The sequence below is a fragment of the Oncorhynchus nerka genome, linkage group LG18, assembly GCF_034236695.1.
Source record: "Oncorhynchus nerka isolate Pitt River linkage group LG18, Oner_Uvic_2.0, whole genome shotgun sequence".
Classification (NCBI taxonomy): domain Eukaryota; kingdom Metazoa; phylum Chordata; class Actinopteri; order Salmoniformes; family Salmonidae; genus Oncorhynchus; species Oncorhynchus nerka.
The window spans coordinates 44,051,630-44,063,583 of record NC_088413.1 but is presented as its reverse complement, the minus strand read 5'-3'; the positions used below and the strand labels follow the sequence as shown (position 1 = coordinate 44,063,583).

Genomic DNA, 11,954 nt, shown 5'->3' with positions numbered 1-11,954 from the left:
ATAGTGCAGGGAGACAAAATACACCACTCACCTCAAAGTGCAATGTAGCCTAGTTTAATTTCAACACAGGTGTATAGCGAGATAAAGTCAAGTTGCATGTGAAATGTGTTGATTGATCCATACACTTGTATTACAATGATGAGACTGCTTATCATTTTTCTAAGGAGTCGAGGAGGCCTTGTTTATCAAATCAGATCAATGATCACTCACACCGCCAAAGTAGAAGAAGAGAGGATGAGAAGTGGAGTACAATAAAGTTGACCAATGCGATGTAGATTAGTTGCCCTTGGCTGGGAAGCTGACCCTAGATCTGTGCCTACAGGCAAGTAGCAGGGAAGATATGAGGGGGAGGGGTTCTCAATTGAAGACACCTTTAGTTAGTTAATGAGTGCAGGGCTGGGCTGGATAGATGGGGGTATAAAGACAAGCAGGGAGCTGTGGCTGACTCTACTGTCACTGTCTTATAGTCACCATGTCTTTCTCAGGGAAATACCAGATGGAGTCACATGAGAACTTTGAGTCTTTCATGGAGGCTATTGGTAAGTCTTGCTGTTGGGTTTGTACATTTGATTAGACTTGGGGTGTTAATTTCAGAAGTTGTAGTCCTTTCAGTAATGATGTTCAATGGTGACTGCGAATGCAATGGTTACTTCTGAGTAGCAAACTCAGGTAGCACATTAGTTTCCTTGGATGTTCTGGGAACAGAATGTGTCTTGATTAATGTTCGTTGTTTTTGTATGGCAAGTTCTTTAGTGTTCTGAGAACATGACTAACTATGAGAGCCTACAGAACATTATGCCTAAGTACTGACATTCCCACAGGAGAATATTTAAAGTCAGCTGAACAACTTGAGAACATTCCCAATGTAAAATGACTAATGTTCCTAGAACTTTACCTTAAATTAAAATGTTTGAACTTTCAGGAAATATTCTGGTCAAATAATGAAATGCCAAGAAAATAACATTTGGCAAATTCCTTTAATGAGAATGTTCCAAAGCCAAGCAACTGTCCTGCACCATTACCAGAATGTGGTATGCAAAATAACCAAGCCCTAAAATGTATGGTCCTCAGAATGTTATGTGCTAGCTGGGAATGCATTCAGATCATTGTGTTGCCATATTATAGTGCATACTTCAGTAGTAATAATTCAGTGTTCATGTCCCACTTCATTCACTTTTTTGTAGTACTAAAAAGCACCGTCTATGACTCTCTCGCTGCCGCAAACATGTAGGTCTCCCTGATGAGCTTATCCAGGAGGGCAAAGACATCAAGAGCATCTCTGAGATTGAGGAGACTGGAGACCACTTCAAGGTGACTGTCACCACGGGGACAAAGATCCTCACCAACTCCTTCACCATTGGCCAGGAGACGGAGCTCGAGTCGCCGACCGGGGAGAAAGTCAATGTGGGTGGCGCATGTCACAACCCAACCATGAGTTTCATACATGTAGCCTGGGTTTATCCATCTCCCTACATATACAGCAAGTATCTAACTAAACTATAAGTTCAGCTGATGTGGGGTTAGTTCAGGTCCCAAGTGATGTTGCGGGAGGACTGACTTTCGTTGGCAGAATCTCCTCTGCTCTCCAGGGACTGGGCGCACAGTTGCGTCTCAAAACCAACTCACACACCTGATGCACACTGTCACTTTTTTTTCTTCTCCATATATGGCCATCCAACTTGGGCCTGTTAAATTGGTCCTAGTTGACTGTAGTTGGTGACCACTGCTTTCAGATCTAACGTTGACCTCTCCTGTTTCAGTCTGTGGTGATGAGGGAAGGTAACAAGCTGACGGCCATCCTGAATGGGATCGAATATGTCACAGAACTTACAGACTCAAACACCCTCGTCAACGTGAGTCTGGGGCATATGGCTGGGGGTTTCACGAAGCGACACAATTTCAGGGTTAATTTATACCATTAACAAAATGGCTAGTCTATGACAGTGCCGTGAACGCAATTCAACAGTTTGCTGCCGCCAATGTTCTAATTGCATGCTGACCCCACCGCTCGCGTCACAAAATAAATGTACGTGTTATTCAATCATTGCTCGCGCGCCTCAGCAAACATCTGCGTGTAATGATTACAGATGCTTTCTCTTTTCAGACAATGACTCTGTCTGTCATGTCATACAAGAGGACCAGCAAACGAATGTGAAGATCTACTGCACTCTTTGGATTAATAAAATGTGAAAGGCATTGAATGGTCTGGTCTCAGCATTTCATATCAATGAGTTGAACTTCAGGGGAAAATTGACGGTTGTAATAATGAGGCAAGGTTTGAGTTGGATGAATGTGGTATTCAATAGAATAGCGTAGTTCCGTGAACATTACACTCGGGCCAAAATGGATTTTCTACATTTTAATGTGACTGCTTTATAGCAGATGTGAACCCAGCAGTGTAGAAATGAAGGCTTTGGTAGTCCCATCTAGTCTCTTGCAATATGGGTCAGAATCCTACCACATTGGGTGCATCAGTTTAAAAGCAGATTCCTCAATTTCCAGCTATTTTTGAAAATCAAGTTTCAGGCAATGTTTTTTGGACAATCCTTTCACTAGTTCCACCCCAGTGTAGCTGACAAGGGGCTAAAGGTGCACCATTTGAGGGTGACCGGTTTCCCAGCTACAGTGTGGTTGGAAAAGCTAAGGACAACTGGATCCTGCACTTCCTGACGGGCCGCCCCCAGGTGGTAAGGGTAGGCAACAAGTCTGCCACACTGATCCTTAACACTGGGGCCCCTCCTGTACTCCCTGTTCACCCATGACTGCGTGGTAAAACATGACTCCAACACCAAGTTTGAGGTGCACCACAACACCAGTGGTAGGCCTGGTCACTGACGATGATGAGACCTGGCAGTGTGGTGCCAGGACAACCTCTCCCTCGATGTGAGCACAACAAAGGAGCTGATCGTTGACTACAGGAAAAGGCGTGCTAAACAAGTCCCCATTAACATCGACAGAACGAGTTTCTAGTTCCTTTGTGTCCACATTACCAACAAACTATCATGGTCGTGTCTTTACTATCATTAACTGAAGACTTCGTTTATATGAAAGATTCTCTAATTGGTTACTCGATTTTTAAACTTAATCATTTAATTGTAACTAGGAATTTGGGGCACCAAGGAAAGTATTCAGATTACAAAGTTATAATTTCCCAATATAACCTTTCAGATATTTTCCTATCTGATCAATATTCTTCTGATTAATGAGTTATTTATTTTACCTCGCGTTAGTCTAATTCCAAACGTCGTAAATTGTTGCTTATCTGTACGAACCCAGTCCTCACTATGAGTCATCCACACATCAATTGTCCTATAATTTATTTAATAAGAAATTCACAGAAATGCATAAACAAACTTGGTAAATGTGGTTTACATGAAATGATAGAATGTGCCCTAGTAGGCCTTGTTAGACAAATGGGAAATGGGGGGTCGACTAAGAAGTCCGAGTTAATTATAACAATTCAAATGTTAATCCTTTACACATGAACGCTCACTCATTCGGGAAAAATTGCAATCGATATATATATATTTACGCTCTGTGTCATCTTGATCGCTGGTGAAAAGTTTGTCTTTCGTAGAATTGTCCGTCTCTGTCTTGGTTAGAGGGGATAGTTCAAAGTGACATTCGTTATAGAATGGATGTTTCGGCGGTTGTCATTCTTCGCGTTCAATGATACCGAATTCCTAGCTGCAGACTAGTAATTAATATCAAAGACTTATTCTCATTCTGTCGGTATCGATAGTCTAAGAGTTTAACCACGTGGTATGGTTAAAAGATTCTACGACCTTTGTCCTCCCCTAATGGAGAAAAACATGGTCTGCTGATCGAAAAAACCCGAGTGTGGGTTTTATTCGGAAGGGCCGACGAGGGCTGTCCCAGGATGTCTGACCCTAACTGGGCTCAGGGGCAGTTTGATTTAGTTCAAATCAAAAGGGAATTGTATTTTTCTTCATTAAACAGTCCACAATCATATTACACAATAATACAAACAGTATCATACTCACTCATTCAGCTTATACAACAATTAGATGTAAACCTCACATATTCAATCAATCCCCATACCAGTCTGCTGTTCCCACATGCTTCAAGAGGGCCACCATTGTTCCTGTTCCCAAGAAAGCTAAGGTAACTGAGCTAAACGACTACCGCCCCGTAGCACTCACTTCCGTCATCATGAAGTGCTTTGAGAGACTAGTCAAAGACCATATCACCTCCACCCTACCTGACACCCTAGACCCACTCCAATTTGCTTACCGCCCAAATAGGTCCACAGACGATGCAATCTCAACCACACTGCACACTGCCCTAACCCACCTGGACAAGTGGAATACCTATGTGAGAATGCTGTTCATCGACTACAGCTCGGCATTCAACACCATAGTACCCTCCAAGCTCGTCATCAAGCTCGAGACCCTGGGTCTCGACCCCGCCCTGTGCAACTGGGTACTGGACTTCCTGACGGGCCGCCCCCCAGGTGGTGAGGGTAGGCAACAACATCTCCTCCCCGCTGATCCTCAACACGGGGGCCCCACAAGGGTGCGTTCTGAGCCCTCTTCTGTACTCCCTGTTCACCCACGACTGCGTGGCCACGCACGCCTCCAACTCAATCATCAAGTTTGCGGACGACACAACAGTGGTAGGCTTGATTACCAACAACGACCAGACGGCCTACAGGGAGGAGGTGAGGGCCCTCGGAGTGTGGTGTCAGGAAAATAACCTCACACTCAACGTCAACAAAACTAAGGAGATGATTGTGGACTTCAGGAAACAGCAGAGGGAACACCCCCCCTATCCACATCGATGGAACAGTAGTGGAGAGGGTAGCAAGTTTTAAGTTCCTCGGCATACACATCACAGACAAACTGAATTGGTCCACTCACACTGACAGCGTCATGAAGAAGGCGCAGCAGCGCCTCTTCAACCTCAGGAGGCTGAAGAAATTTGGCTTGTCACCAAAAGCACTCACAAACTTCTACAGATGCACAATCGAGAGCATCCTGGCGGGCTGTATCACCGCCTGGTACGGCAACTGCTCCGCCCTCAACCGTAAGGCTCTCCAGAGGGTAGTGAGGTCTGCACAACGCATCACCGGGGCAAACTACCTGCCCTCCAGGACACCTACACCACCCGATGTTACAGGAAGGCCATAAAGATCATCAAGGACATCAACCACCCGAACCACTGCCTGTTCACCCCGCTATCATCCAGAAGGCGAGGTCAGTACAGGTGCATCAAAGCTGGGACCGAGAGACTGAAAAACAGCTTCTATCTCAAGGCCATCAGACTGTTAAACAGCCACCACTAACATTGAGTGGCTGCTGCCAACACACTGTCATTGACACTGACCCAACTCCAGCCACTTTAATAATGGGAATTGATGGGAAATGTTGTAAATATATCACTAGCCACTTTAAACAATGCTACCTTATATAATGTTACTTACCCTACATTATTCATCTCATATGCATACGTATATACTGTACTCTACATCATCGACTGCATCCTTATGTAATACATGTATCACTAGCCACTTTAACTATGCCACTTTGTTTACTTTGTCTACATTCTCATCTCATATGTATATACTGTACTCGATACCATCTACTGTATGCTGCTCTGTACCATCACTCATTCATATATCCTTATGTACATATTCTTTATCCCCTTACACTGTGTATAAGACAGTAGTTTTGGAATTGTTAGTTAGATTACTTGTTGGTTATCACTGCATTGTCGGAACTAGAAGCACAAGCATTTCGCTACACTCGCATTAACATCTGCTAACCATGTGTATGTGACAAATAACAATTTGATTTGATTTGATTTGATCTGCGGCTATTATATAAACAGCGTTATGGGAATGTGGCCACACCGTCTCTCTTGAGCTTCCCAAGTTGTGACAAACGGACCAGTTCGTAGCTGGATTCTTCACCGATCTTTCATACTAGAAAATGATACTCATTCTACTTAAACATCCTTTACTCCAACTGTCTTCATAATCTAGGTGGGATCATGTCATAGAGATGCATTTTAATAATCTTGCAGATCATCCTGTGTGAGTTTCATGTCTTACCTCAAGGTCTTGGTGTGGGTTCTCTGCAGGATGGCATAGGCCTTACACATGCAGTGTCCCACCTATTTTCCCTACCTGCCAGTGGGACACCCCTGCATTCATTGTTACCATCCCCAGAGCGGTGTTAGGATGGTATAGTTTACTGTCAAAGTAATATTGAGCCATTTATACTGCACAAATATAAACGCAACATGTCAAGTCTTTTCATGTGCTGAAATAAAAGGTCCCAGAAATGTTCTCAAAGTGCACAAATTTGTATACATCCTTGTTAGTGAGCATTTCTCATTGTAATAAGATAATCCATCCACCTGACAGGTGTGGCATATCAGGACAATACAAGGCCACTAAAATGTGCACTTTTGTCACAATGCCACAGATGTCTCAAGTTGAGGGAGTGTGCAATTGGCATGCTGACTGCAGGACTCTCCACCAGAGCTGTTGCCAGAGAATGAAATGCTTATTTCTCTACCATAAGCCAATAAAATCGGCTATCTAGTCGATAATGAATAAAGAGTAGACTCACTCCCCACATCAGGGCTTTTTAAGTTTTATGCTGGGGGTCTCTGGGAATGTCATCAGGCCAGGTAGTCCTGAGACATGGTAAGGGACATGTGGTTAGAAAAGTGAAGGTGCAATTCAGGGAGGGAGTTGACTTGTGTGTCCTGCTCCATCCTTTATTTTATATCTCAGAGGCCTGCAGTGTGGACCAGTCTTGGAAGGCGACAATCAAATCAGCCAATCAGAGGGAAGCAACTCTGGTGACATTTTCCTAAGGCTCCTGGACTTAGCTGACCACAGCCTAACTATCGAGTCGACCAATGAGCTGCAAGTGATGCTAGGGTTCCATGGGGGTCACTTGAGAGATTGGTTGATAGTATTTGTAGTTCAAAGTGACCTATTTGTAGTTCCTTGTACAGCCCACCTATTTCACCCACCCATTTACTGACCTCCTTCAGTATATAGGCAACATCACTGGAAGGGAACTAAGCTCAGAATTTCACTCTTTGACAATTCATGTACAGTGGTGAGAACAAGTATTTGATACACTGCCGATTTTGCAGGTTTTCCTACTTACAAAGCAGGTAGAGGTCTGTAATTTTATTAGGTTCACTTCAACTGTGAGAGACGGCATCTAAAACAAAAATCCAGAAAATCACATTGTATGATTTTTAAGTAATTAATTTGCATTTTATTGCATGACATAAGTATTTGATCACCTACCAACCAGTAAGAATTCCGGCTCTCACAGACCTGTTAGTTTTTCTTTAAGAAGCCCTCCTGTTCTTCACTCATTACCTGTATTAACTGCACCTGTTTGAACGTGTTACCTGTATAAAAGACACCTGTCCACACACTCAATCAAACAGACTCCAACCTCTCCACAATGGCCAAGATCAGAGAGCTGTGTAAGGACATCAGGCATAAAATTGTAGACCGGCACAAGTCTGTGATGGGCTACAGGACAATAGGCAAGCAGCTTGGTGAGAAGGCAACAACTGTTGGTGCAATTATTAGAAAATGGAGGGGGGCAGGGGCAGGGCTGAGTATAGCCCACAAATATCTCCTCCACTGCACCAGCCAGAAGGGGCGCAAAACCAAACAGGAAGATCATGTTAGTGACTCAACCCACTCAAGTGACGCACCCCTCCTAGGAAAGGCATGAAGAGGACTAGTAAAGCCAGTGTCTCAGCCCCCGTAATAGTTTCAGAGGCAGAGAATCCCAGTGGAGAGAGGGGAGCCGGCCAGGCAGAAGGAGCAAGGGCGGTTTGGCGCTTCAGTGCCTTGCCGTTCACCTTCGCACCCCTGGGCCAGACTACACTCAATCGTAGGACCTACTGAAGAGATGAGTCTAAAGTAAAGACTTAAAGGTCGAGGCCGAGTCTACGTCTCACATCGATAGGCAGACCATTCCATAAAAATTGAGCTCTATTGGAGAACGCCCTGCCTCCAGCTGTTTGCTTAGAAATTCTTGGGACAATAAGGAGACCTGCGTCTTGTGACCGTAGTGTACGTGTAGGTGTGTACGGCAGGACCAAATCGGAGAAATAGGTAGGAGCAAGCCTATGTATTGCTTTGTAGGTTAGCAGTAAAATCTTGATATCAGCCCTAGCCTTAACATGATGTCAGTATAGAGAGGCTAGCACTGGAGTAATTTGATACAATTTTGGTGTTCTAGTCAAGATTCCAGAAGCCGTGTTCAGCACTAACTGAAATTTATTTAGTGCTTTATCCGGGTAGCTGGAGAGTATAGCATTTCAGTAGTCTAATCTAGAAGTAACAAAAACTCATTATTTTTGGACAAAAGATTACTGATTTTTGCAATGTTACAAAGATGGAAAAAAGTTGTCCTTGAAATATTCTAGATGTGTTTGTCAAAAGAGAGATGAGGGTCCAGAGTAATGCCGAGGTCAAAATCAAATCAAATTTATTTATATAGCCCTTCGTGCATCAGCTGATATCTCAAAGTGCTGTACAGAAACCCAGCCTAAAAACTCCAAACAGCAAGCAATACAGGTGTAGAAGCATGGTGGCTAGGAAAAACTCCCTGGAAAGGCCAAAACCTAGGAAGAAATCTAGAGAGGAACCAGGCTGTGAGGGGTGGCTATTCCTCTTCTGGCTGTGCCGGGTGGAGATTATAACAGAACATGGCCAAGATGTTCAAATGTTCATAAATGACCAGCATGGTCAAATAATAATAATCACAGGCAGAACAGTTGAAACTGGAGCAGCAGAACGGCCAGGTGGACTGGGGACAGCAAGGAGTCATCATGCCAGGTAGTCCTGAGGCAAGGTCCTAGGGCTCAGGTCCTCTGAGAGAGAGAGAAAGAAAGAAAGAGAGAATTAGAGACAGCATACTTAAATTCACACAGGACACCGGATAAGACAGGAGAAGTACTCCAGATATAACAAACTGACCCTAGCCCCCCGACACAAACTACTGCAGCATAAATACTGGAGGCTGAGACAGGAGGGAGGGGTCAGGAGACACTGTGGCCCCATCCGTTGATTCCCCCGGACAGGGCCAAACAGGAAGGATGTAACCCCACCCACTTTGCCAAAGCACAGCCCCCACGCCACTAGAGGGATATCTTCAACCACCAACTTACCATCCTGAGACAAGGCCGAGTATAGCCCACAAAGATCTCCGCCACGACACAACCCAAGGGGGGCAACCCAGACAGGAAGATCACATCAGTGACTCAACCCACTCAAGTGACGCACCCCTCCTAGGGATGGCATGAAAGAGCACCAGTAAGCCAGTGACTCAGCCCCTGTAATAGGGTTAGAGGCAGAGAATCCCAGTGGAAAGAGGGGAACCGGCCAGGCAGAGACAGCAAGGGTGGTTCGTTGCTCCAGAGCCTTTCCGTTCACCTTCACACTCCTGGGCCAGACTAGACTCAATCATATGACCCACTGAAGAGATGAGTCTTCAGTGAAGACTTAAAGGTTGAGACCTAGTTTGCGTCTCTCACATGGGTAGGCAGACCATTCCATAAAAATGGAGCTCTATAGGAGAAATCCCTGCCTCCAGCTGTTTGCTTAGAAATTCTAGGGACAATTAGGAGGCCTGCGTCTTGTGACCGTAGCTTCCGTGTAGGTACAGTGCCTTGCGAAAGTATTCGGCCCCCTTGAACTTTGCGACCTTTTGCCACATTTCAGGCTTCAAACATAAAGATATAAAACTGTATTTTTTTGTGAAGAATCAACAACAAGTGGGACACAATCATGAAGTGGAACGACATTTATTGGATATTTCAAACTTTTTTAACAAATCAAAAACTGAAGAATTGGGCGTGCAAAATTATTCAGCCCCTTTACTTTCAGTGCAGCAAACTCTCTCCAGAAGTTCAGTGAGGATCTCTGAATGATCCAATGTTGACCTAAATGACTAATGATGATAAATACAATCCACCTGTGTGTAATCAAGTCTCCGTATAAATGCACCTGCACTGTGATAGTCTCAGAGGTCCGTTAAAAGCGCAGAGAGCATCATGAAGAACAAGGAACACACCAGGCAGGTCCGAGATACTGTTGTGAAGAAGTTTAAAGCCGGATTTGGATACAAAAAGATTTCCCAGGCTTTAAACATCCCAAGGAGCACTGTGCAAGCGATAATATTGAAATGGAAGGAGTATCAGACCACTGCAAATCTACCAAGACCTGGCCGTCCCTCTAAACTTTCAGCTCATACAAGGAGAAGACTGATCAGAGATGCAGCCAAGAGGCCCATGATCACTCTGGATGAACTGCAGAGATCTACAGCTGAGGTGGGAGACTCTGTCCATAGGACCACAATCAGTCGTATATTGCACAAATCTGGCCTTTATGGAAGATTGGCAAGAAGAAAGCCATTTCTTAAAGATATCCATAAAAAGTGTCGTTTAAAGTTTGCCACAGGCCACCTGGGAGACACACCAAACATGTGGAAGAAGGTGCTCTGGTCAGATGAAACCAAAATTGAACTTTTTGGCAACAATGCAAAACATTATGTTTGGCGTAAAAGCAACACAGCTCATCACCCTGAACACACCATCCCCACTGTCAAACATGGTGGTGGCAGCATCATGGTTTGGGCCTCCTTTTCTTCAGCAGGGACAGGGAAGATGGTTAAAATTGATGGGAAGATGGATGGAGCCAAATACAGGACCATTCTGGAAGAAAACCTGATGGAGTCTGCAAAAGACCTGAGACTGGGACAGAGATTTGTCTTCCAACAAGATAATGATCCAAAACATAAAGCAAAATCTACAATGGAATGGTTCAAAAATAAACATATCCAGGTGTTAGAATGGCCAAGTCAAAGTCCAGACCTGAATCCAATCGAGAATCTGTGGAAAGAACTGAAAACTGCTGTTCACAAATGCTCTCCATCCAACCTCACTGAGCTCGAGCTGTTTTCCAAGGAGGAATGGGAAGAAATGTCAGTCTCCCGATGTGCAAAACTGATAGAGACATACCCCAAGCGACTTACAGCTGTAATCGCAGCAAAAGGTGGCGCTACAAAGTATTAACTTAAGGGGGCTGAATCATTTTGCACGCCCAATTTTTCAGTTTTTGATTTGTTCAAAAAGTTTGAAATATCCAATAAATGTCGTCAAGGCACTGTATGTACGGCAGGACCAAATCAGAGAGATAGGTAGGAGCAAGCCCATGTAATGCTTTGTAGGTTAGCAGTAAAACCTTGAAATCAGCCCTTGCCTTGACAGGAAGCCAGTGTAGGGAGGCTAGCACTGGAGTAATATGATCAAATTTCCTTCACAGTTTCATTTTAGACGACTGTACAACCATCAAGACGAATTGTAAGATCCAACAGAAGATCTCTTTGCTTCTTGGGACCTAGAACAAGCATCTCTGTTTTGTCCGAGTTCAAAAGTAAAACATTTGCCGCCATCCACTTCCTAATGTCTGAAACACAGGCTTCCAGGGTAGGACATTTTGGGGCTTAACCATGTTTCATCGAAATTTACAGCTGTGTGTCGTCCGCATAGCAGTGAAAGAGGTAGAATATATAGTGAAAACAATTAGTGGTCCTAAAACAGAACCTTGAGGCACACCAAAACATACAATTGATTTGTCAGAGGACAAACCTTCCACAGAGATGAACTGATATCTTTCCGACAGATAAGATCGAAACCAGGCAAGAACTTGTCCGTGTCGACCAATTAGGGTTTCCTATCTCTCCAAAAAATTGTGGTGATCGGTGGTGTCAAAATCAGCACTAAGGTCTGGGAGCACGAGGACAGATGCAGAGCCTTGGTCTGACGCCATCAAAAAGGTAATTTACCACCATGAGTGCAGTCTCAGTGCTATGATGGGGTCTTAAACCAGACTGAAGCGTTTCATGTACATTATTTGTCTTCAGGAAGGCAGAGAGATGCTG

The 11,954-nt window shown here is 44.3% G+C and overlaps 1 protein-coding gene across 1 annotated transcript; it reads left to right on the top strand.

Moving 5' to 3' along the window:
- Positions 1–432: 432 nt before the first annotated feature.
- LOC135561561 (fatty acid-binding protein, liver-type-like) lies at positions 433–2,196 on the top strand. The gene is made up of 4 exons (XM_065003276.1): positions 433–539; positions 1,232–1,404; positions 1,761–1,853; positions 2,105–2,196. Exons 1-4 carry the CDS (start codon positions 473–475, stop codon positions 2,153–2,155), a joined length of 384 nt encoding a protein of 127 aa, XP_064859348.1. The 5' UTR covers positions 433–472; the 3' UTR covers positions 2,156–2,196.
- The last annotated feature ends 9,758 nt before the right edge of the window (positions 2,197–11,954 follow it).